Source organism: Cervus canadensis, chromosome 8, assembly GCF_019320065.1.
Source record: "Cervus canadensis isolate Bull #8, Minnesota chromosome 8, ASM1932006v1, whole genome shotgun sequence".
NCBI lineage: Eukaryota > Metazoa > Chordata > Mammalia > Artiodactyla > Cervidae > Cervus > Cervus canadensis.
In genome coordinates, this window is record NC_057393.1 from 29,037,092 (window position 1) to 29,063,455 (window position 26,364).

Sequence of the window (26,364 nt, forward strand, 5' to 3'; positions counted from 1 at the left end):
GGGGAGGGACAGTTTCAAATGGAATGGGGGGTGCAGAGACCTTAAAGAAGTGGGGAGCTAGTCATGGGACTGCTTGGGGCACATTGAGAGCAAATGTCTTGATGTCTTGAGAAGGCTCATGCTTGATGTAAGTGAAGCACAGCACAGAGGCCAGCAGGCTCAGAGCACAGTGAGCTGGGGGTGGTGGTCGTGGGGACAGAGTGGACAGCCAGAACATGTAGGGCCTTATAGATCAGATTTAAGATTCTGACTTTGGCTCAGAGGGAGAAGGGGCATCATTGGTGGGGGGGCGCTCTGAGCAGAGAAAGAGCATGCTCTGCTCTCCACTTTGGGGGATCACTCTGCTGATGGGAGAGTAGACTGGAGTGGGTGAGGTGAAGATGGAAACAAGAAAGCCAATTTTTTTTTTTTTTTTTTCAATTCAAGGTGAAGGGTCATACTGGCTTAGACCGGAATGGTACAGCGCAGATCATCAGAAATGGTCAAATTCTGTTATCTGTTGTTGTTGTTTTTTTCCCCTTTGGCTGCACTGCGCTGCATGTGATCTTAGTTCTCGGGATCAAACCTGAGCTCCCTGCAGTGGAAGTGGGTAGTTTTAACCACTGGACTTCCAGGGAAGTCCCTGGATCTATTTTAAAGGTAGAGCTGTCTGATTTTGCTGGTGGATCAGATAGGGGATGGGAGAGACAGGAGCAGTCGGGGAAGATTTGAGGTTTTGGCTTGAGTGACTGGTAGAATGGAGTTGTCCTTAACTGAGATGAGAGGACTAGAGAGGGCTTCCCTGATGGCCAGCGGTAAAAGAATCTGCCTGCCAATATGGGAGGCATGGGTTCAATCCCTGGTCCGGGAAGATCCCACGTGCCGAGGAGCAACTAAACCTGTGGGCCATAACTATTGACCTTGGGCTCTAGAGCTCCGGAGCTGCAACTTCTGAGCCCATGCTGACACAACTGCTGAAACCCATGAGCCCTGGAGCCCATGCTCCGCAACTGGAGAAGCCACTTTAATGAGAAGCTTGAGCACCACAACTGGAAAGTAGTCTGTGCTCTTTGCAACTAGAGAAGAGCCTGTGCAGCACTGAAGACCCAGCATAGCCAAAAATAAAATAAATAAATAAAATAAAGGACTGCGGAATCCCCCAGTCTCCACTGGACCTTGACTATCATGGTCAAATGGCCTTATTCTCTCTGTTCCTCCTAGTTTTGTGTCCTGAGAGAGTGGATTGATCGGCCCAGCTCAGTTTTGTGTATGAGTCCAATTCTAGTACAGTCACTGGTGGATACATGGTCAGGGTGGGCTGTGAGTGGGACAGCTTCCTTAAAGAAGCCACGAGTGATGGATACCATTTGGACATTTCTAGTGTCCTGACTTTCAATCACTTTTAAGTTTCATCTTTTGCCTCCTCTCCCAACCCCTTCTGTCTTTCCCCAGGCAGCTGATACCCCAGCCCATTTCATCTGGTATATTTGCATGCCTCCATGTCTTCGCTACTATTGTTTCCTCGACCCAGGACAGTTTCTGTCATATTTGGTGAACCTCAGCTAGGAACTCTGTGGGAGCAGGGTGGGAACAGGGCTAGCAGAATCAGAATTAGGTGAGTTCTGATGAACAGCAGAGCTGGGGAACAGGTCCTGTTTGTGTTTAGGACTGCATTTAGAACAGGCAACTTCTCAAGGATTGTAGAGCATGTTTTGAGCCCCTCAGGCTGATTCTAGGAGGGAATATTCCCCTGGAGGGACACAGAATAAAAGTTTTTTGGGTAGAGTTGGTCACTGTTGACAGCAGACCCTCAAAATCCAATTTGGTGTGAAGGAAACCAGAAAGAGAACAGAAGGTAAGAAGTTCTGGTGGGACCCAGGTGAAAGGCGCTGGCTCCCAATCTGACGACCTGAGCAGGACAGGGCTCCCATTCTGGGGCACCCGAAGGCAAAGCCAGGCACTGGGGGCCAGAGAACCGCTCCATGTGATGCATGTGGCATTGCCTGGGCCAACCCAGTGCCCTGGCAACGTCCAGAATCCACTTGCTGGACTTCAGACAATAATCAGGAGTTCTGCCACACTGGATTTGGGTTCTGAGCAGGCTCTCTGAAGTGGGGTAAACATTTTCCAGGGGGTGCAAATAATCCACTTAGGCATGAGAAGAGAACATTGGAATTTCTATGTATTCCAGTCTCATCCTTTTTCTATTTTATGTTTTATAAGATTCTTAATACGTTAGTTGAGTTTTTTATGGAATTTGTGAGTACGTAAATACTTATGGGCTTCCCAGGTGGCACTAATGGTAAAGAACCCACCTGCCAATGCAGGAGACATAAGAGACACTGGTTCGATCCCTGGGTCAGTAAGATCCCCTGGAGGAGGGCATGGCAATCCACTCTAGTATTCTTGCCTGGAGAATCCCATGGACAGAGGAGCCTTGCCTGCAGTCCACAGGTTCACAAACAGCCAGACACTGCTGAAGCGACTGAGCACGTATGCACAAATATATTAGGAGTACAAATTCAGAATTCTTTTTACTGCTAGGATGTATGATCAAAGGAGTTTAAAGACCATTCTTCTAAGAGACCAGTGATTAAAAGGAGCAGTAGGGGCAAGTGGAAGGTGGGGCTGTCATTTATTAATATGGGATTAGGGAGGAGACACAGGTGGTGAAGCAGAAGGAAGCGGATGGACTTGACTGCTTAGGGGCTGGTTGATTTGTTGGGGGCCCTGCAGCATCACGATGTGAGCAGGCTGGGGAAACAGGCCTGGGGAAAGACAGGCCTGTTGGAATCCTGAATGGAGGTAGGGGTGTAGGAGACAGTGTCCCCAGCCAATGGGAAAGTTCACTCCTTAGTTTGCCTCCAGGTCCCGCTTGCAGCTGCCCAGCCACCCCTGGCAGCTCAGAACTTTCAGAGTATTTTAAGCTGGAGGAGGCAGAGATGGAAGTTGAGGTGGGAAGGTTCCCAGGGGTAGAGAAGGAAAGTATCCTAGGGCAGAGACCAGGTGGAGACTGTGGCCTTTGTGGGAGGACTGGCGTGGGAGGTTGCTGAAGGGATGGAGGGCAGACCCCTTCCAAGTACAACAGAAGTAGTCTGGACAATCACTCCATCCCTCCCCCAAACAGGGTAGAGAGACACAGGGACAGACACAGTCAGCCTTCACTGGACACCTGGGCACAAGAACAGTCAGGGTGTCTGAAAAAACTAACAGTTCTCCCACTTCCCTACCCCTAGACTCACACAGGAACATGCAGACCCACGCAGAACAACAGAAATGGGAGCCGGCAACCGGCTGCATAACATGCACTCTCAAGATACACCCAGACCGCACCGATCCTAGCGGCTGCTCGCCCAGGCGGGGACTCCGCAAGACCCAGGGGGCGCGCGAGGTCGCTTGAGCTTGCAGGTTCCCCCGGGTCTCTATGGGAATGGATGCTCTCCTGGCCAAGAAATAAATGCGCAGCGAGAAAACCGGTGGCAAGCGTTTGTGGTCTCTGGGCGGACTGGGGATAAAAACTGCGGCTGCGCGGAGGAGCGGTGGAACGAGACAGGACAGACGAGACAGGACAGCAAACAATCTCTCTGCCACGCAGAGACGGTCTCCGACGGCGAGTTCTGAGAGACTGCACTCTAAGTTTGGGTGTGAGTGGAGAGGTAGAGCGACCAAATCACTCGAAGTTATTCTGAAGTTTTGCAAAGCGAAAACTCCTTGCTCCAAGGGCGGGGTGGGGGTCGGGTGGGGGTGGGGATGGGGGCAGGGGAGGGTGGCTTCTGATGCGCCGATAGGTCTGGGCAAAGCGGTGGGAGAGGGGTCGCAAAGGGAATGCAGCTGAGAGGATTACTGAGGGTTTATTTGAGATTGACTAGTGTGAGGGAAGGCCTGTTCCAGAGACCAAGTAGAGACAAACTTGGAGCCATGGGGAGTGACATACAAAATTTTATTATTATTTATTATTATTTATTATTATTATTTATTTGTCATGTGCACAGAAAAGAAAAGAAAAAGAATCAAAACGAACCGACGCGCTGAAGGTGGCCAAGGAGACCAGAGCCATCCGGGGATCTTTCGAGGGTTCGGCTGGGTCCTGGGTTTGGGCCCCTGTCGCGCCAGCCCTACAGGGACTGGAATGGGCCGGGCCTCGGCGTTTGAACCTCGGCTCCCTCGCCGCCCTGCTTGGGCCACTGGAGCCTGGCTGGGCACCGGCAGTTCCCTTAACTATTCTCTTTTCTCGTTTTCCTTTTCAAATAAAAAGGCTCGAAGGAGAGAGAGATCTGGGCGAGGACTCCAAGCCTTTACGGATTTGTTCAAGGATTTTTTATTTATTTTTCACTTTTATTGACTTTGTTTCTGTTATTTCGAGTCGTCACGATCCACGGGTGAGGAGACATGCAGGGCGCATCGCCGCTACCGAGAGAGCAACTACGGGGCGGGGCGGCCCGGCCGCCGGCGGCCCACAGCCCACAGGGCACGGGCGCGAGGGGCGAACCTAGGGGCTGGAGCCGCCACCTCTGATCTAGCCTCAAGGGGCAAGGCAGCCGGGGCAGGGCTGGGGAGAGGCCTAGGGAAGGACAGAGACAGAGAGACGAGAGAGACGAAGACTCAGAGAGACCGAGACAGAGGCGGAGAGAAGCAGAGACGAGAGCCGGAAAGGGGAGCGATGCAGAGGAGAGATGAGGAGAGAGCGAAAACACGGAATTACAGAGAAATAGCCAACAAAACAGAGGCGAGAGGAGTCCACAGGACCATGTTCGTCATTTTGCATAGAGATTTCTTTTCTTTCGTCATTTTTTGTAACATAAAAAAAGCCCCCCCCCTCCCCCAGGGCGTGCTGTGCTTTAGTGGGCGTGTAGCTGTGTTCCCCCCTCCCCCCCAGCGAGCGGCGACTCTCAGAGCACAGACAGCGGGGCGTTATCTACAGGCAAGGCGGGCGGGCACCTGGGACTCTACCGGGAGGGGCGGGGCGGGAGGGGCGGGGTTATATACACGTGGGTTCGCCTTCACAAGACACGCACCGTCTTTCTACAAAGCAGCAGCCTGTTGGGTGTTTTTGTTTTCCTTTTTGCAAAGACCATCATATTAAATAAATGTAGACTTGACTTTTTGCGGTTCTGTTCAGTTCCTGCCAGAGGAAGAGGATGGAGGTGGGTGGAGTGGGCAGTCCCCCACCTTCCACTCCGCGCAGCTCAGACGCCAGCTCACATCCTGCTCCTACCACCGGCAGATTGAGTCTGTGTCGGGGCGGGGGCCAGGGGTCATCGGATAACTGCTTGGGGTGACCAGTGCCGCGGCCTGCAGAAACTGGTCCTGAGGCAGGCACGGGGGCAGCCTCAGGGGAGGGCGGAGAGTTAGGGAGGAGAGATGAAGAGCGACGTGGGATCGGAAAATGAAGGGTAGGAGGGGGAGCTGCGAGATGGGTAGAAGGAAGAGACGCCGAGGTAGGGGCAAGGCTGAGAGTCTGGTCACTAGTAGGAGCTGCCTGGGCCCTTGGGAACTGGGCAGTTCAGGTGGAGTTGGGAAGAGCCAAGGGTCGGACTCGGTGGGTGCGGGCTGCTGGGGCCTGTGTGCCTTGGGTCCCAACCTTGGAAACGCCTGACGATCCCCAAAGCGCATCCCTGAAGCCCGGCCCCCACGCCCCCATTCCATTCCACCTTCCGGGCAGGGCACACTCAGAAGGTGGGGGCTATCTGGCTGAAGCCGGGATTCGGACATTTTCCCGAGGTCTCCGCAGGAGGCTCTTCCTCCTCCTGCAGAAAATCGTTTTGTTCTTCCTTTCCTTTGCCCAGTCCCTCCAGCGAAGCCTCCTGGCGCTCACCGGAGCGTCCAAGGCGGGCTGCTCCGGGGCTGGGCCAGGCTGCAGTCCGCGCTGATTGTGTGTCACAGAAGCGTGTCCCCCGCGCGCAGCTGCGGGCCCGGCCAGAGTCCGGCGGTGCGGCTGGTGGGCTCCGTGGCCAGCTCGGGCGAGGCAGGGACAAACTGGGTCGGGCCCTCCTCGCGACGCGGCGCAGTCCAGCAGGCGGGAGGGGGCGGCGGGCCCGGGCCTGAGGGTCCCGCCCGCGGCTTCACTCGTCCTGTCCCGCCTTGGACGGGGTGAAGTGAAGGGCTGGAGGGGTTCTGGAAGGGGGGTTGGGTCTGGGGCGGTGACCGGGAGGCTTCGGGTCGCGTCGATCCTCCCTCCCTCCGGGGCGGGCGGTCAGACAGGGACGATGTGGAGGCCGAAGCTGTCGGCCTGAAGCTTGATGTGGTCCCCGCGGTAACTAGTGGCGGTCATAGGCAGCGGCAGCAGCGGCAGGGGCGGAGCCCCGGGGGGCGGCACTATAATAATAAGGGGAACCTGGAAGTTAACACAGGAGAAGAATGGGCTGGGTGAGAGGACAAACAGGAGAACAAAAAAGGAAAGAAAGCAAAGCAGAGACCTCCTCGTGCTGGGGTCTAGCAGGATCCGTGCAGGGAGGCCTTGGCTGAGCTGCGGGGCCGGTTGCCCCCAGGAGAACTGCATTCACCGGGTGGGAGAGGGACCCGATCGGTGACCGCCGCCGCCCGACAGCGCACCTCGAAGGGGGCCCAGGGTGGGGCGGCGCAGAGCCTTGCAGCCGCCGCGAGCAGAGCGGAGCCGAGGGAGGGGCGGGAGGCGCGGGCTTCCTCTAGGGATCCCGGGGCCTCAGAGCTGTGCTAACAAGCCTGCCCGGCTGGGCACCCAAAGGTCCAGTGGCGGGCTGTCGAACCCGCATCCGGAAGCCGCACGGCCGAGCTGGCGGGCGTGCGGACGGACGCGCTGAGCCGCCGGCCAGCCAGGTGGCGGTACTCACTTAGCAAGGCGGGGTTGCTGAATCTCCAAGCCTCGTTGTAGGCCGTGTACTGGGGGTGGCTGTACGGGTTGCCGGAGAACTCGCTCCCTGCGGGAGGGCGGGGGAGTGGGGATCAGACATGCGCAGGGCTAGGGCCGACCCGACGTGCCCGGCCAGGGGCCTCCCCCGGGTCCGAGGTGCAGATGCTTCGGTCAGGCGGCCGGGCGGAGACAGAACAATCCACCTGGTCCGCAGGGGTAGAGCCCGTGGTGGTGGTGATGGTGGTGGTGGTGTGTGTGTGCAGAAGCACCGACGCGCCTCGCACAGAGGCGCGGAGGTAGTTTCGGGGCGCTCCCGCGGAAGCGCTCCGAGTCGCCCAGGAAGGGTTTGTTCTGAGTCCAGGGGCACCTACGCCCTGCGTTGGGGACCAAAGCCTTTTTAGTGGAGACTCTGGTTCTAGGAGCCACAGCGCCACAGGATGGAAGCGGGGGAGGATGGCGAAAACAGGCCCTCGGGACACTTTGTCCCAGAAAGTCCTGGGAATGGCATCTCAGCACGGTGCCAATGCGAGGGGTGGGGGCTCTGCTGGGAAACACTCCTCTCCCTCCTTTCCCTCTAGAGATTTGATACGTGGGCCACGCAGCAGGGGAAGGAGGCGGCGGGAGGAGGCAGGTGGACTGCCCGCGGGTTCGCAAGCGGTGAACGGAGAGCCCCGTGGGCTGAAAGCCGTCGGAAGCTGCTTCCCTCCCTCCGCGCGAGAAAGGCCAGGCCCCCGGGTTTCCCCCTCGCCCTTTCTCCTGTGTGATGACCCCAGACTGTTTACAGTGATCCCTAACCGCGGGTTAAGTAGAGGAGAAGGGGCCCCTCTCGGAGAGGGAGCTGGGGTGGGGGTGGGGGATGCAGCCACTGGAAAGCCTGTTTATTGACGAGGAGGGAAAGCATGCGTGCAGCAGGATAATGAGCTTCTGAGCTCAACTGTGACCAAGAGGAACTGAGCTATCTCCTTCCCCATCGCTAATGAAACAAGTGTAATTTCCTCATCAGCACTAGATTCTGTTTAACGACTCCCCCCTTGCCACCGTGAGCTCTCTGCGGTTCCCCTCACCCCCATCTCCTTGCAGACTCCCCCCTCCTGCACCCCCATCTCTCTGAGACCTTCTCCAGCCTCCACCTGCTCTCGCCTGGGACCTTCCCAGAAGAATCTCCTTGCACCCAATACTCCAGTTCTCTCTACTCTAAATCTGGGCAGGAATCCCCCTACTCATACCCTCAACTCTCTTTACCCAGTTCCTCCAGCCCCCTGTTCTGCAACACCAGGCAGCAATCTCCCCCTCTGCAATCCCCCTCCCCTAGCTCTGCTGACCAAGGATTGTCCCTGAATGGCCCATCCAGGAATGGGGCCAGTCACCCTATTCTATTCCTCCCGCCTTCCATGAGAGCTGAGCTTCAGGGACTGGGCACACAGAGGGCACCCAGCAGGACAGGATGCAGGCCCAGTGATTCTCATCGTCTTTAAGACAAGAGTTTTTTGGTGTTGATGTGAATAGGAGCTTCAACTCTCTCTCTGGCTTCAAGCCCAGCTCCCAATCTGGGGTGAGGAGTTGGGGACAGCACAGCCTCCAGGTGTAGTTACCAGATCCTGCATATGGCCCCTTTCTCTCTGATCCACACAGCCCAACCCAGCTCCTCTCAGAGGGGGACAGGTCAGAGCCCCCAGGAGCAGTGAAGGCCCAGGGCTCCTCTGAGACATGGGGGTGCTCTAGGTTGTCTCTCTGAAGCCAGCCTCTCTGGTTCCTGCCACAGTCTGTCTTCTGTTCCTCTTTCCTTAGGGACTGACTCCCTTCTCTCCCTGGGGTGGGGTCGACTCCTGGTCTTCCCAGTGGGTTGGTGTGGACCAGGGTGGCTTTGTCTGAGTGACTGACATGCCCCTGGAAATGGTTCTTGGCTCCAAGTTTCCATGGAAACCAGGGCAGGCTCTTCCAAGCAGTGTCAGCTGGCTGGGGGTGGGCTAGGGCACTGAGGGTGGAGCTGAGACTGAGTGCTCCCCGGGCACAGGCTGGGATGGGTGGGCACTGCAGAGGGGCCAGGACATACAGGAGAGTGCACACAGCGGGTACTTCTGCAGGCTCCCTCCGTGGGGTGCTCAAGAGGGAGGGTGAGGGACCCCCGCTGCAGCCTCTAGGGAGACAGAGGGATAGAACAGCAGTAGTTTGTGGGGGAGGAGATACTGGGTCTCCCCCCACCCCCAGTCTCAGACTACAGACCATGCAGCAGCTCACCCACAGTTTAGCTACCCCCACCTAAATTAGGCAGCTGCAGCTGCGTCACATACCAGGCACCATTCCTGCCAGGGTAGAGGTGGGGTAGCTTCCCTGGCCAGTGGGGGGCACGTGAGGGGGGTAACCAGGCAGAGTGGTGCTCGCCATGTCACGACCTGGAAAAACACAAAGGGGAAGGGGTGAGGCCTGGAAGAGAGGGGCCTGCCTCTGCTCACACCAGGGTACTCTGTGGAAAAGAAACTATTGCGTGCAGACACGTGGGAGCGGAGCTGAATGAGAAGGTCCAGGTGGACCTTGATGTCCTATGTCCAACCTAAATGTCCCATGTCCAACCTAAATGTCCTATCTGTCCTAAATGTCCAACCTGCCTCTGCTCACACCAGGGTACTCTGTGGAAAAGAAACCATTGCGTGCAGACACTTGGGAGCGAAGCTGAATGAGAAGGTCCAGGTGGACCTTGATGTCCTATATCCAACCTAAATGTCCCATGTCCAACCTAAATGTCCTACCTGTCCTAAATGTCCAACCTGATGTCCTATGTCCAACCTAAATGTCCCATGATCAGTTATGTGTATGCACCTCGGCTCATGTAGCTCTTTGTGTGTCTCTGTGCATGTGTGTGTGTTTGCCTTTGCTTGTGTCTCTTTCTAGCCCAAACCCAGATGGAGAAGGGGGGGAGATGACCTGGCTTTACTCCTCTTTCCCAGTGAGATACTCAGTTGTATCTCTCCAGTAGAAAAAAGGACCTCTATCATCTTGCTCAGCTCTTCCCTCTCTGGTGCACATGGTTATTCCTTGTCCTCTCCAAGTGAAGCTGCAGGTGCTGGGCCTGGCGGGTGTGAAGAGCAGGGGCTGGCCAGTGGGCTATTTTCCTGTTACTGTTTATGACATTTAAATGATAGAAAACCATCTCTGAAGGAAATCAGGAGCTTTGAGCCAGCAGTACAAGTGGATTAGACCAAGTTTCAGTGAGCAAAGTCTGCTTGGCCCACTAGCTGCTGGACTTCTGTCCCTAAAGGTGTCTGTTGTTAAGAGTCTGGAGAGTGGGAGGAAGGACTTTCCTATTGTCCTGGAGTGAAGGCGAAGCATGCCAGTCTGAGGGAGATACCCATAGTCCACAGACATCTCTGGAACACAGCTGTCCCTGAATGGCTTTCCTTCCTTGCAGACCCCCTCCACTGCCACGAAGCGGTTACTGCCTCCTTTGCAATTTAGCATGCTCCAGTCTCTAACAATAATTTGCCCTCTCCCATACTTTCATGCCCTAGAGACTCATTCATCCTCTCCTGGGTCGCAGGTCCCATCTCTCCTCTCCATATTCCCCTTAGTCTCCTCTTCAGCCAGTGCCTCTCTTCCATTCCACTGCCTCTGTCCAACCCTGGGAAGAGGTGTGGCTGGAAGAAGTCACAGAACTACGCATTTCTGGCCCACTCATCCATGGCGCTAGACCTCATCCTCCTGATGGCTATTCCAAAGCGCTTCTCTCTCTCTCCTTGACACTCTCCCCTTAAAGTTGACCTCACCCCCAACTTCCCTGAAATGTGTGAGTTTCCTTACTGCTACCTTAACACATCTGAGTGATTCATCCTTCCCTAAGTAGACAGAGACACAGCTCAGGCCTTTGCATTCCCAGCTACTTGTGAACCTTTTCATTAGCTGTCCCACTGTCACCTCAAAAGTGATCATCTTCCCCACAGTCAGTTCTACTGACGCACTTGAAGACCATCAGACCAAAACCTCTGGAGTTGTTCTTGATGTAGCTCCCACCCCCCTCACCATCTGAAGTCCGTCACTAAGTGCCGTCAGTTTTCCTTAGCAATGTCTATTACATCCATCCTGTTTCCATTTCCTCCACTTGTGTTCCCTGCCTCCACATTCTTCTTCAGTCTATCCCACGTGTGGCTGCTTGGTTAGCCCTCATGAAACATTGCTTTCATCACATCACTTCCCTGGCAAAACCACTACAGATTCTCTGTAGTCTATAGTTTGACTCTCTGGCAGTCTAAAGTCTACCAGGCTTTCAAAGCCTCTCTGTACTCTTCCCACTCAGCTTTCTCAGCTCTGATTCTCACCCCTCCTGGTTTAGTTTGACTGCTGTCACTGGCTTGGGTGCTGTGAAATCTCTGCTTTTGCCATGTTATTTTCTTCTTACTATCATTTCCCTCTCCTTCCAGCTCAAGCCTTAAAACCCCCACTGTTCTACCTATCAGAGAAGTTTCTCTCTTCTAAACTTTTCTATAGTTTCTGTCCTCCACGGTTTACCAGTCACTATAGTTCACAAAGCATCAGCCCTATTGTTTGCTTCCTCAAACAGATCATAATGAAACCAAGGGCAGGCCCTGTCTTCTGCTCTATCTTGCAGTTGAAAATATGGTAGATGCTCAATAAAAATTTACTGATTAATTCTCTATCAGTCTATTGGATTTAATAGACTTAATTAATGGCCTTAATACCAGGTGGGTTATATTGTTTTCTGTTTCATATACGTTGCTGTCCTTTGGAGAGGAAAAGCTGAGCAAAATGTAAATTTTAAATCTGCTTTTTCTGTACAAATAGTTTGAATAATGGATTATGAATTTTTATAAGATGATGAAAGATTTATATAGGATGATGAAAATGAGGGACTCATATGTTGTGAGTCAGCTTTATCATGCCATGGAATGATAGTCTTTCTACCTATCTAACATAGCTAATCTCTTACATTTCAAAACTGAAGAGTGGAACTGTCAAACAGATCACTTTGGACTCCCAGAGAGATAGAAGAATCTATGTTTGCTTTGTTGTGGGTTTTCTTTCATTGACTTCTATTGTCAACTAAATGTATGGCCCTCTTGATTATCTCTCAGTGGAGAGGACCAGAAGTGGACAAGTCAGCAACATCTATCAATTCCTAGGGAGATGAGTGATACGGCATTTTGTGGTCAAAAAAGTCCCAAGACAGAGGAGAGTTAGGGAGGATGTAGAGGCTTTGGTGGCTCAGATGGTAAAAGTATCTGCCTACAATGCAGGAGACCCGGGTTCAATCCTTGAGTCGGGAAGATTCCCCTGGAGAAGGAAATGGCAACCCACTCCAGTACTCTTGCCTGGAAAATCCCATGGACGGAGGAGCCTGGTAGGCTACAGTCCATGGGGTCGCCAAGAGTCAGAGAGGACTGAGCAACTTCATTTCAGAGGTTTTGAATTACAAGAATATAGAAGACCAATTCTTGATCTTGTGATCCTAATGGCCACAAAACAGCCAGGAAAAGAAGGACGCTTCTTCTCAATAAACAGGAATTTAAATGCATCTGAGTTTTGATTTTCAGCTGCATGGTTCTCACAGCTTGTTACACACAAATTCCTTGTACTCTAAGGTTGTGTCACACAATATCTTACCTAGCTTCAGGAGAGAAGAGGAAATGTGGGATAACCAGAAAGGTGTTTCCAGCTACCTGGAAGCACCTCTATGCAATGTTTATTTCCACTGGATTTTTCTCTTGCAAATGATCCAGCTTCCAGCCACAGAACTGTTGACTGAGAGACACATTTCTAAATTCTATTAAAAAAAACAACCGAATCTGGGAAGTGCTATTCAAATATTTTCTAAGTGTGAGGTAAGAGATCCACAATGAGGAAAAAGCATAGAAAGCTTCCTGATGTTCTGCACACAGCTGTGATTCTACTCTCCTGGATTCTGTAACATTAGCATCACCACCAAGAAGTGCCTGTTCAGGACCCCTGAGCCAACAAAGGTATAAGCCACTGCATACAAAGCACTCTCAATGGCTTCATTAGCACACAGGTGACACCTGAAGAGCAGGAACAAATTGACCAAACTCTTGCCAGAGCCATATATCCTTCTGAAACACCATTGTCAATAATGGAAAACACATACTGCCGGAAGTTTTCAAATTACTAAGACCGTCATACCATTTGCCCAGCAGCATTCTGTGAGCAAGCCTCTTTCAGTGAGTGAATATGAATGGGTAATGGAATCCATGCAAGGAAGAATCAACAGAGGACTGGGCCTTGCATTACTACAGATGAATGGGCAAGCAGGAGTGGAGACGGACTCTAAACCTGTATGACAGCATAACCACCTTCTTCAAACAGGCGAAAGTGCAGAAAGAGGAGAAAACAGCTTCAGAGCAGAATACATGGCTATAAAATATGTATTATTTGACAGACATAGGAAGCGGTCAAGCATTTGCTTTGCTCACTGATGATGCCAGGAACGTGAAAGCAGCACCAAGCATCACACATGAATAAAACCCCACATATGATAAGAGGATGGGCATTTCACTTTGGATAATTGTTTCCTAAGATGACAAAGTTTTAAAGATGGAAGAGCCTTTGAGATGTTGGGTCTCACTTCCTTGTTTTAAAGTTAAGAAAATGGGGACACAGAGAAGCACTGTGACTTTCCTATTGCTGCAGAGCTGGTAAATGACAAAGCGTGAAGCTCTGTCTGTACCACACTGCCTTTCAAAGATAACATGAAGTCAGATCCTTCCCAAATGCACCAAAGAAAAGGAAAAAGAAGTCCTCTGACAAGCAGAATCTCATATTGTCACCACTGTTATTAGGATGAGGCAAGAAAAACAGGACACAAGGAACAAAATATTGACACTGAAAGTCTGCAGTAAAACTCCATGGGGTGGGGTATTAATCTCCTTTGAGAGCTTTCTGAAAAACAAAGAAGCTCTTCAAGAAACAGGAGTAGCTGAGAATCTAAAGTACCCAGAAGTGTTAGAAGCACTGTACTTGATGAGGATGTCTTCTCAGTTCAACTGCAGAAGTCCCTGAAGATTCTAAAGCCAATTTCTACAGCAATCACTACATCTGAATCAGACAGTGCACTTTTGTCAGACATTCCTTACCAAATGGGCCAGATCAAATCAACTGTTTTGGAGAAACTAAATGCAGTTCCTCTTACAAGTACAGAGAAAAGCAAAGTGAGACTTTATTAAGAAAATTTCAGTCCCTGGTTAGTTTATCCTACTTTGTCAGCTCTGAGATCCAAGGACAGAGCTGTGTTTCTACTTGCACCTAGACTAGCTAGCATTCACTGAGCACCTACTAATTATGCTAGGTGTTGTCGTAAATATTTTCTATATATTATCTCGTTTAATCCCAATATCAACCTATGATGTTGATCTGTTTTTTTAAAATCCACATTTTATAGATGAGAAACTGAACCTCAGAGGGGATAAGTATCATGTTCAAGGTTTCACAGCTCATAGGTGACAGAACCTGGACTATAGAACAAGCAGTATACTCAGAAATGGGTTCTAGAATGACACTCTCAACTACTGTAGACCCAGAAAACAGGTATTTGGTCCAGGAAAGTAACCTGGGATTATGCTAAGCAAATCCTTCCTATAATAGAACATTGTGTCACTTCTTGTTTTTTGCATATTTCAAGTTTTTCCATTTTCTACAGGAAGTGTTTTAAACTGGGGATCACCAATCCTATAGGATATCATTGATGCACTTTAGGGAGTCCACCTAAAGCTATATATAAATGTCACAGTTATACTTATGCCATACTTAGATGGCTTTTTATCATGTTCTCAAAAGTATTCATGACTCAAAGATTAGTAAGCAGTGTTTATTAAAAAAAAAGACCAAAGATACTGATTAGTAAGAAAGACACTGGTTTGTTTGAAACTATTTGAATTGTACCAATAAACCAGATCATACAAAGAACAGTAGAATAACATATGAAGAAACAGGAAGGCTTATCTCAAGTAAGACAAATGTCAGCATCCAGAAGACCAAGGAAATAATAAAAAGGAAGCCACCAAAGCAGCATAGATGCTTTCACTCAGTGATGGCAAGACAACAAGACTTATTAGACACAGATTTATACAGTAAAAGTTATATTCAATGAGCTTAGAGATGCCTTCACTCAGCATCTTTCTCTGAAAATGAGCACTTTTGCTATCCACTTGACACTATGGAGGCCCCTAAGGGGAGAAAACATAACTCTTGTTTCACTATCCTAACCTCAAGTTTTGTCTGCTTCTCATACGGTAGTGAAAATGAAGACATTAGATTGCTTCAAGGTTGGCAGTCTGTGCCTGCACTTGACACAAGCATTTATAATACTTTCAAGAATACACAGTTATTAAATTTGTAATTACTGTCTAAATATACTGTATTTACATTTACTACATCAATTATGATCACTTTAGGACCAATCCAAGTTATATAGAACGCACCAAAGTAACAGCTTTAAATCTGTAAAAGATGTTTTAATAGGAGAAGGGAAGAGATTTCTACCTATTTCATTTCGTTCTTGATTTCCCAGGTTTCCAGATTCTCCAGAAGGTTTCTCCTGGGGGTCAGAGGTGCCTGTGTGAGGGTCCTCAGCCCCAGGCTCTGTCTTGGCCCCATAGCTCCTTATCCGGAGGTTGGCCTGCCCTGGGCTCCAGCAGAGGGGGCTGTTTCTGCAGCTCAGGGCGGCTGCTCTCCCAGCCAATCTGGCTTCCCACCCACAGCTGGACCTCTGTTCCCTGGGGTGTCCTTGGCAGGGATGCCACTCACAGCTATGGGGGCAGAATAAGGCCTTGCACCTCGACAGCTAACCTGCTGGATACAGTCAGTTGTGCTGTTCCTGCCCTTCTCCCAGCACACAGCCCCTGACCTGGCCACGCCCAGAGACCCATAAGAGGGGCTCCTATAACTCGGCTGAACCATGGATGGAGCTGCAGCCTTAGAATCCTGGCAGAAGGACAGGGAGTGCTGGCAAGAATCGCGTTCTCAAAGGACTGAACAGGAACTTGACTATCCTCTAGTCTAAGTGCCTCATTTTACAGAGGAGGAAAGTAAGGCTCAGACAGAGGGGACAACTTCTCTCTCCTCTTTCACTTCCCCAGGCTACCACCTTCTCTGGCTTCACTAGCAAGTTGCAAATGGAGTATTTAGGTGCTGGCACTCTGGAGGCTGGGCCTGGGCTCGCTGATGGGCTCCCAGCCCCTCGTGCTGGGTGGGCAGAGGTTAAGCCTGTTTGCACAGTCTCTCGATGCTCCAGGTCTCCCAGTTCCTCTCTGGCTTTATTTTGTTCTCTGAGAGCGCTGAATTGTCAACTCTAATCCTTCTGAAAGCGCAGCGTTTTTCAGGCACTCTGTGTAAGTGAGACCCTAATCCCAAGGAAAACGGCCACTTAAGCTGCCAGAGCATCAGGCCGCTCTCCAAGCCTACTGCAGGATTTCCTCCCTCCCCAGCTGCTCCCCCTCCCCACTCCGCCAACCTGAGGAGGAGAGGGGAGGATTTCAGGCTGAAGGCGTGCAAAGCCCTCTCCGAAGTAACAACAGTGGCAGGGCTTGCCTCCCAAAGCTCAGGGCTGAAAAAGTGCTGGTTTGTTTGTCCCGAGGCTACAGCTCAGAACCTGGGAAGAAAGGATTCTGATTACCCTGGGGTGGGGGGTCTTCCTGTCACCTTGTTGGGGTGACTGGCTCTATAGGGGAAACGGCCTTTTACTTAGGTGACTCCGAGACCACCAGGGACATTTCTGAGTCCTTGGTCCCAATACACACCTATAACATTCACAGGGACACCACTATTTAGGGTTTCTGGTCCTTCAGGAAAGGTTGGGTTGGCTGACTTCACTTTTACTTAGCCAACCTTTTCTTCTTAGTACCGAATAATGGAATAAATAGGTTTAGTGCTGGGGAATCCCTCCCCCCACCTTGGGAGAACTCTCCTTTGGGACACTTCAAGCATCTCTAAATATCTACAGCAGCTGAAAATTTCCCTATAACCCAGCTAACCATGAAAACAGTGCCCAGTGTTCTCTCTCTCTCTTTTTTTGACTAGGTCATGCAGCATACAGGAGGATCCTAGTTTCCTGACCAGAGATCAAACCCTTGCCCCCTGCACTAGAAGCATGGGGTATTAAACCACTGGACCACCAGGGAAGTCCCCAGGGAAGTTTTCTACTAGGCAACACTTTTTTTTTTTTTTTTTGTAGTTGGCTACTACGTGCATTTGAAATAAAGATCGTTGATCCCTCAAAAATATTTTGATTTAAATTCAAACTGTCCTCTCTCCTTGATCTCTAAATAAATCAGTGAGACTGTGCTGTGGAGTGCCAAATACAGCCCATTTGGCATGCTCAGCCTTTGGGTCTCATGGATGGAAGGAGGAGATGAAGGCAGGAGTCAAGAGGAGAAGCCCAAGGTAATGGGCCAAATTTGAGCTCAACTTAGAAGCCCATAGAATTACATCTTTGCTAAGATGCCAGAGAGTCGATTATAACTTCTTCCTCTTCCCCATGCCTCTCCTTCCCTCAGTGGCTCCATTAGCAGCCCTGGTGCTTCTGTCCAAGGAACCCTGCTGGGGAGGGCAGCCCATCACTGCTTGGGACAGCTGATGAGCACAGTCATGGGTGTAGAATTGGGGCTGGAGATTAGGGTGGTACAGCTTTTATTGTGTTCAAATTTGACCTGACTCTCCCAGTCCTAGAGTAAATTAATGACTTTTCTTTGCAATATCTTTTCCCTCTAGAGGTGGGCTGGATGAAGGAGGAAGGGAAGGAGCCCTGATCCAATGATTCCCTAGGCTGCAGACCCACAGCACCCACATTATCTGTCAATGTCTCATTGCTATGGAAATGCCCCCATAATTAAATCAGAGTTGATGTCTGGGGGCTGGTGGTCCTTGGGGATGTGTCTGGAGGCCTCAGGGATGTTTGGAGAAGGCTAGCCTCTTATCAGTGGGCCTTCTCAGCTGAGGAGAAGCCCTCTTGGCTTCATCCAGCCACCATAGCAACAGGCTCTGACTTGCCATGTGTCTGAAGTTGCCCTAGCCCTCTCCTTTCAAGGTTGGAGAGAAACTCTGATGTCTGTGCCCTAAATTCCTCTAGCTAATCAGGGACTTTGAGCTGACAGACAAGGCTAGGAGACTCCCAGCCTCCTTCAGAAACATTTCTCAGCCTTTATTGCCCTCTCCTCCCCCAAGGGGCTGGCCAAGGGCTAAGCTGTTTGTTTTATGGAGGGAAATGCAGTCGCATTGGAAGGGGGTTGTTAACTACAGGAAAGAGGTATTTCCTAGAGGTCCTTAGGACTCCTGGAGCAAGAGGAGGGTTTCCCAGGGTCCACACCTCTATCTGCGAAAAGGCCACTTTCGCTCACCATCCCAGCTGTGGGTAAGGAGGCTGAACTTCTAATAGTCTGCAACCTTTTCTCAGAAGCTGAGCCCACACAACTCTCTATAGGCCCCAGGGGCCAGCCCCTGATTTTCTTTGAACTTTGCCTTACTGGTTTCCTCCACCTCTGCTCAAATTTACCAGCTGCCAGAAGAACCCCATCTTCTGCTCCCTCCCCTGCCATGGGTGGTATTTCCTGCTTAGGCAGCATCCACATCTCCTCCCAGATCTCAGCTACAGGTTCCTGCAGAGCTGCAGTCTCTAGGCACCAAGAGAAATTTCCCTGAGCTCTCGAATAAAACTAGCTTATCCCCACCAGGGTGGGGAAGCTAACAAGGCTTTTTAGAAATTTCCCCATAAGGGAGGAATGGACCGTCCCTGCTACAGTTGTCCAATGTACAGACATTTTTCCAAAAGGGAAGATTCTCTGCTGAGACTTAGCAGTATGGGAGCTTGGATAAGAAGGCGACAAGCTCTACTTTCAGGGCTGCCTGGGGGTCCTCTCTTTCCATGCCTCCAAGTCCCCAGACAACACGATTTAGGTGTCTTCTTTGCCCTTTTAAGGTCACTATTACCTGACTAGTTGCTGAGCAGTGGTGAGGAAGGGGATGTGGGATCAAGATATGTGATTAACACAAAACATACTTTCAGATGGAGGAATAAATGGCAACCCACTCCAGTATTCTTGCCTGGAGAATCCCCATGGACAGAGGAGCCTGGCGGGCTGCAGTCCATTGGGTCACAAGAGTTGGACACAACTGAGTGACTAAGCACACCCACACATACTTTTAGAAATAATTTTTAGAATTTTAAGCATGCTTACTATATAGTTGCTTTTGGATTGTTCTGGATTGTTTTGGATTATTGTTATCTCTAAGTCTTGGGGGGTATTAATTGTTCTGCTTATAACTTAGACTAACTCTCCCTCATAATAGTCTATATTTATATGAGGTCTGTCATTTGATGTAGTGAGCTCATCTTTAGTGGTGGACTTGTTTCTGTGGGAGTCCCATGAAGATTTGCCCTTGTCCTGCTGGGGTTTCTGAGTGGGTTACCATCCTGGACAAATTTGTATGTAAGTTCTTCCCTGGGGGTTCCTGCCACACGGCGTACATTTGGACTCAGGGTTAGGCTTGGGGTTTCCACTTCTAGCAGAGACAATATCTTGCCCTCATTTGCTTCCATGGGCCCTGGGGATGACTTTGTGGTCTCCGTTTCATAGACAGTGTTGTCCTGCTTTGTTCCTGACTTTATTCAGGGGAATACTCCGTTCTAGTTGCTGCTTCTCTGTGGCCCAAGATCATGTTCTCTGTCTGGTGTGTTACAACCCCAGCCTCCCCCAGTTAGGGTCTGCCTCCAATGTGGCCTCTCACACATTGCTCTGGGTTTGAATCTCCCTCTGTTTCTGATACCAGAGGGTGAGGTTTGGTTGTGTATTAGCAATTCTCATTGTTATCTATCCAGCTGTGTTTTGGTGAGTTTAGCCTGCCTTGTTTCTGGACATCGATCTCATTCATCTGTTACCCCCTGGGACTTAAAAGAGGGTGGGGAGAACTTCACTGGCATAAAGCTCCCTAGTGCGCAGCAGTGAGCCTCACCAGAGGCTGTGAAGCCCACTCACTCAGTTCAGCAGCTCTGGGGCCCAGGGTATCCCTTGGGTTCTAGAGAGAACATGGAATCTCTGTACAAGCCCTGACTTCCTCCCACACCATCTTGCTCCACTGGGGCTCCGGGGCAGGGAACCTGCTCTCATTATCAGGGTGGATCTTCACCAGGCAAAGGGACTCTCTAAATGCTCAGAAGCATCTCCAAGTGACTTTGGGAATCCTGAAACTAGTATTCATCTTACTCTCGCAGATCAACATCACTGCCAAGGTCCCTTCACCCTCTTCTGCAGCTGCAGACCTGGCCAGGCACATGACAAAAGGAGTCACAGTGAGGAGGTCATGGGAAAGAGAGGCTCCTTTCTACCAGTGATGGGAGACGTGGAGGCATCAGCACAGTCAGAACCAGAGTCCTCACTGAAAAGGCCCTGACTCAAAGGCCCCTGGGACCACTGAGGGGTTGATGGCAGCCTCACTCTGAGGTCCTTTGAAAGGATAAGAAGGTGGTAGAAGGTTGCCACAGCCAGGCAACCTGAGGAAGCTTGGGGCTAGAGTGCCCCCCACCCACTCTCTCATCCATTTGGCCCCCTTTGCCTTATCACTTAGGAGAGACTCGGCTCTGTTCCAGACCAGCAGCCTAGAGCAGTGGGCTGGAGAGAAGAGGTGCTGCTGAGCTGGAGCAGCCCAGCGGCGGAAGGGAAAGTGGGTGATAAATTTAAATAACCAGCTTGACTTGGCAGCTTGCTGAGTTGTGATGCAGTGAAATTAAAATCTCGGCAGAACTTGCAAACACTACCCAGAAAAATCCGTCTCTCTCTCTGGTTCCATGATGGAAGGTGGGGAGGGGAGGCATTCGGGCCAAGCCCCAGCCTCCAGCAGCCACCCTTGCTTGCAATGTGATTAGCTGTGTCCTGGCCCACTGGGCTCCACTCTCCCCTCCAAACAATAGTCCAGGTTCCTCTCTCTTCTCAGTCCTGACCTTGTGGAACAGCTGCATCAAGTGGCTGGTGAAGTTTGAAATCAGCCTCTGGTGCCAGGAGGTGGCAGGAATATCAATAAGGTCGGCTTGTTGGGTTGGGCTAGGACTTCCTGAGCTGTTTCTTTAGGACTCGAAGAGGTTTACAGCCTCAGCTGCCTGTCTCCTGGGAGGAAGATGAGCTGGGGGTTTAGTTTAGGATATGGAAGGTGAAGAGGGCTCCTCAAACACCTGAGCATATTCAAGCTGGACTGTGGCCACAGAATGCCCTCTCTCACCTGGAGCACACACCTGGCCAGAATCACCTGCTGGAAAGCTCCAGCCCTTTCCTCCCCCACCAACGCCCTTCATACTCTCCAACCAAATAAAACATTAAGAATCTTAGGGGGGAGTTTTTTCAAATACACTAAAAGCCACTCCTGTATCTGAGCTATTCTTGGAACCCAGTTCTAGATACCAACATCCTTCTAGAAAAACTCACCCAAAATCCACCTCTCTGATGTCCGCGCTCTTTATATCACTACTCACTGCTACCCACAAACTCCTGGCCTGAAGGCCAACTTGCTGGACCCAGCTCCTGAGATGGTCCAGGAAACCTCTGGGCACTGCACTGTTCCTCACCTTGACAGTACCTCCAGCAAATTCTGTTCGTCCCCATGATAAACACATCATGAATCATTCATCTTTAATAGATTATGCAAATTAGGAGGACATAAAATCAACAAAGATCAATAACTGCAGCCGTTTAATTGCCAGCAAAAACATTTTAAGAATGAGCATAATCTGTAGCCCTTTCTTGGGTAATGGCACCATTAATCCAAACCTTGGATCTTGGCCTAAGTGTAGAAAAATCATTCCCTGCCCCCTTACCCCCTCCCATCGCCCCTCCCCCACTTCTCCACACACTTCTCTCTTTTTGGTAATTTCCAGTTTCTGAGCGAGTTTCCCCGTCATTACCACTGGTGAACAGCTCCGAATGTTAATGGTTCTGCTTTTGTTACTCCTCGCTTGATTGAAATGTCGCATACAGATTGAGATGTTAGTGCTAACTTGCCACCTGGGAATGTCAAGCTGGGTCTGAAATGAACTTTTCTCACACTTGGATCCAGATGGATCAGCCGGAGATGTTCCCAGGCTGAGCTGGGACCGTTCCAGGGCCATGGGGGGGAGGCGGGCGGGGGATGCTCAAGGTGGAGGCACTTTTCTGCACCAGCCTGAGTTCTCCTGCTGTAGGAACCCTGACCCAGAGATCCTTCTCACCACTCCAGGAAGCCTCTGCCTTCTGGATGGTGGCCCTGGGCCCAGGGAAGCATAGCTGGGGTTAGAGAAGTCTTCTGGGCTCTGATTTGCTGCTGCGTTGGGGTGGGCCACCTTTGGGAAGTGACCACTGTAACTCTCAGCAGATCAGAAGAAATGTGACCCAGTCTAGGCCATCGCTCTTCCTTGGGTCTGAACGCCTACAGCTCAGAGAGCTTCTGTACTGGGTGATGGAGTGTCTCCTGCTGAGGGCCAGTGGGTCCTGTGCTGTGTCCTGACCCAGCTTTTGGTTGTCACTCACAAAAGCCTGTCCAGAACTCAAACTCTGACTGCCTAGGCTAAGAGTTCAACTCTGTCCGGGCCGGAAACAATGAGACTAGGACACCGCTTAGGGAGAATCTGCAAAAGCGAACAACAGGGCTCTCCCAAGCTCCCCAGGTGGAAGACGGTGGCCACTTGCAGCCCATCTCAGACCTGAGCCGTGTTCAGAACAGCTCCAAGTTGAAACCTGTCTTCCAGTGAGGCCAAGCCCGCTCCCTGTCTCTGCTGCTGGCTGCTTACAGCTGGGGTTCCAGGTCCCCAGGCCACCTCCACTCGCCTTGCTCAGCAGGTAATGCCTCAGCATCTCCCAATCCCCACCGAGACCCTTCTCAGTCATTCTCTCTTCCAAGGAACAAACGGCACATTGGCTTTATTGTCTCCAGAATAATTAGGTGAATTTTAATAACACCTTGATGTGTGTCCCTCCCACTTGGGCACTCTCCTGGCCCGGAAACCCTTTTCTGCAGTGCCAGCCTGCAGCTCGGAGGCCAGGAGTGTCATCAGCTGGGCCCTCCACTGCGCCGCACCTCAGCCTTCTTCCCCTCTAGCTGCCTCTGCTGCTCTTCATCCACCTGGATTAGGTGCCCCGCTCCCTGCATCGAGGGACAGGACCCTGTCTGGCCTTGAAATCAAGCCTTGGTCTCAGTGATGTCTCTGAGAAGCTGGAGAAGGGCTGAACTAATTGAGCTTATCTATTACCACAGAACCGGATGCCATGCCCTGAAGTCCAAAGCCACAGCTTTGGCACTCCCGGGTCGCCCAGAGGAGAGGGACACAGGTCCTCCAGAGGACTTGGGGACACGGGAGTGTGGAGGCTCAATGTTGGGCACTCAGGCTCCATTCTTGCTGGCCTGGCTTATTTACCCTCCTTCTCCCATTCACATCCTAGCAAGAGGCTCATAATTCTCACCACCTTGGTAGAGGCAAGAAAAAAAGGCAAAGAAAGAGGCTACAGGATGGGCAGAAAGAACCAGCTATCACCCCTCCTGGCTTTGACTTTTCCAGGTTGCGGCACACAGAGACTCTGCCCACGATGTTTTCTCCCACATCTGTACACATCTGTTGAGGAAGCACCCTGGCTTTTGGAGACTCGCTCTTTCTACAGTGATCATGGCAGGGAGCCCACTTGTCACACTGGGCCCCAGATGGCATAGGCTGAGGTGCCCCCACTGAAAGCAGTTTCCCCACCCTCCTGAAAACCCCCTTACCGGTCACAACAGGGTATGTCTGCGTGCCTGACACGTTGCTGCCCAGCTCAGGGTTGGTGGATGCAGATAGACTCGACTTGACTTCATCAAGCCCAGGGGTCAGGGCTGGGAGGGAGTACTCATTCCCCTGGGAGGAGAGAGAAAAGAGACAGCTCGCTATTGACGCACACATGCGGAGAGAGGCCTCGGTGTGCAGATGGGGAGGAGGGACAGGGAGCCCTCCCAGATGGGGTGGAAGGAGCTGGCCAGGCAGAGGGCGGGGAGGGTGGGAGGGGTGGGCTCAAGGGATGATGCAGAGTTGTGTGTGGGGGGAGGCAGACCTGACTCTGGGAAGTTGAGGGGCAGCCCGTCCATTCTCGGTGGGTATCCAAGCACCCTTGACCTCTCTGTAGCATCTCCTGCTTAAGAAGCCCCCAAGGGCAAGGTGTAGCAGTGGGAATCCCCCCGGTAAGAGGCCAGGGGTGTTTTCAGATGCCCAGGGGTAGGGAGTCTCAGGGAGGAGAGATGAACCCTGATGCGATGGCAGAGGCAGGAGCTGGGGGAAGGGCCTAGTGGGGCCTCCTGCCTGGTACTGCTGGGCCGCTGATCGGGTGCTGGCGCCCCTTTTTAAAAAACAAACAAAGACAGCCTCACGGGCCCCTCGCTCTCTGCCTGTGCACTGGGGTATGAAATTGGGGAGGGGGAGAGTCCACATGGCTAACAGAAGGGTGGGAGGGGGCCAGTCATTGACTCTGAAAGGGTGTCCTGCCTGAAACACTCCGGTAATTGCCTTTTTATTGCAGCCACCGCCAAGCCAGACCCCAGAGCTGGGCCGACCAGGAGCCCGCACAAAGCAGGAAAAGTTGCTCTGATTAATATTACGTTAAATTAAAACTGATTTTCTGCGCTTTCGGGTCCGTTTTTTTCTCTTCCGCTTCCTGGCCCCCCCCAGAGGACCCCCCCCACTCCTTGGCTGGACAGGATTGCCTCGTCATTTCCAATTCCTTCTCGTATTGATCTTCCTGTAGAAATCAGTTTTGTAATTAGCTGCAAATTAGGCCTTCTACTGGGGGTGAAGCTGCCCCCTGATTTATCACCAGAGTAATTCGCTGTGATCGGAGAGAAATTAAAATGAACTCAATTAGGCTTCGGATTTGCTTTATGGGCCCTGCTCCGAGTTTCAGGGGGAAAAATGACTGTGCTGGTGTTTAATAGTCTAATGAAAGTAAATAAAGGTTATTCATTGTAATACAGCCGGGGACTCGGGGAGGGTGCACCAAGCCGCCCGCCTCGGCCGGCTCCTCCTTTGTTGGTTTATGGCTCAGGGCACCTTAAAAAGACTTTTGATTTTTGTTTTATGAAGACAAACAGCTTATGGGATAAAAGGACGGGCGGGGAGAAAGGCGAATGGCTGGGAGCTGTTGGAGTCCCGAGTAGAATGGCGCTGTGCATTGCGAGTGGGTGTGAGCTGAGTGTGCAAACATGGCAGGCTGTGTTGTGCTGGCTGTGGGCCTGGCCTGGGCCGTAGTGTGGGGAGAATGCGTGTGCGCTCCTGTGTCGGAGCATGCACATGCAGCGGGGGTGGGGGGCTATCCTATCTTCTGGGTGGAGGCGGGCATGGAGGGGTGCTGAGTTGGTGGTCCTGGGGAGGGCACACCAACTGGCTGATGGGCTCCGGGGGAAAGGGTGGGGAGGGAGCAGGTGGGTGCTGGATCGTCTGTGAACACATGCACACGGGTAAATGTCAGGAGTCAGGAGGTGTATTCTGTGTATTGTGCTGGGGTGTTCTGGGTTGTTCTGCATCTGTGGGAAGTACTGGGTCTGAGGGGTGGGCTGTCAGCCTGCCTGGGGTCATGATGGACAGCCGGGTGAGGGAGCAGGAGGCAGGCACTGGGCTCTCCTCCTGACATCTCCTGGGGCAAGAAGAGCATCCAGGCTTCCTCAGACTTTCTGTAGGACCCGGGGGCATTTAGGCAAGGGGTGTTCCTGAGTATCCTATGCCAGGAGCACAGGATGGCAGGGCTGGAAGTGACCTGTCAGGTCTTCTGTCCAAGCCCTTCATTCTACAGACAGGGAAACTGAGGATGGGACTGAAACTGAAAGGGGGTAAGACTCGCCTACGGCCATACTTGCACCCGGAACTCACCATTTCTAACTGCCACATACCATGATGATTTTCTCAGCTTTGTCATAATGTCCTTGTGTGAGGGTGCTTACAGGGCGCACACGCATTGCATACCTACAGGCAGCACACGTGATGCTGGGTGTGCACCTGGCTGACCTGTGTGCATGATCTCCAGAAGCCTTGTTCTGCCCAGTCCCTCTCCCTTCTCCAAGCAGGCAGCTCCTTCCTCACCTGCTCTGATTTGATGTGCTCTGATGCCTGGAAGACGTCAGGGTAGGAAGGACGCTCAAAGACCCGATCCAAAGCTTCCAGCTGCTGCTGGGTGAAGGTGTCAGCCCGCAAGTGCTTCCGCAAGCTGTCCACGCCACTCTGGGAGTCTCCATTGGGGACTGAGCCCTCGGACACATCTGGAGGACACAGGGATACTCGGGGCATGAGCACAGGTGAGCAGAGGCCCGGAGCGAAGCAGTGGGCAAAGGGTGGGCACTTGGCTGGGCGCCCTGGGCTCCACACCCCTTCTAGTACTCCTATGCCCAGTTTTGAGGCTTGAGGGGCTGACCCAGGGGCTGGCCATGCCTCAGAGTCCTGACTGAGGGAGCCAGCACCCCTGAATGACCTGGGAAGACAAAGGGACGTTGTCACAGCTGGGGGTGGGGGTGGGGAGGACTAGGCAGAGGTGGGGGAGCCAGAGGGGCTCTTGGGCACCGTCTCCTCAGGA

At 51.8% G+C, this 26,364-nt stretch overlaps 1 protein-coding gene across 12 annotated transcripts in view; it reads right to left on the bottom strand.

Annotated features, from left to right (window-relative positions):
• Positions 1-3,902: 3,902 nt before the first annotated feature.
• The window catches only part of PAX2 (paired box 2), a 90,173-nt gene continuing 67,711 nt past the window's right edge, over positions 3,903-26,364 (bottom strand). For 5 of the 12 annotated variants that reach the window (XM_043477093.1, XM_043477097.1, XM_043477092.1 and 2 more), the window contains 5 exons: positions 25,878-26,053; positions 23,543-23,669; positions 9,100-9,201; positions 6,789-6,875; positions 3,907-6,294 (listed from right to left, as the gene is read on the bottom strand). In XM_043477093.1, the coding sequence (XP_043333028.1) occupies positions 6,173-6,294; positions 6,789-6,875; positions 9,100-9,201; positions 23,543-23,669; positions 25,878-26,053 (614 nt within the window). In that variant the 3' untranslated portion in view covers positions 3,907-6,172. Of the gene's footprint in view, positions 6,314-6,788; positions 6,876-9,099; positions 9,202-23,542; positions 23,670-25,877; positions 26,054-26,364 lie in introns of all 12 variants that reach the window. The other 7 variants (XM_043477101.1, XM_043477096.1, XM_043477095.1 and 4 more) reach the window with 4 other exon arrangements.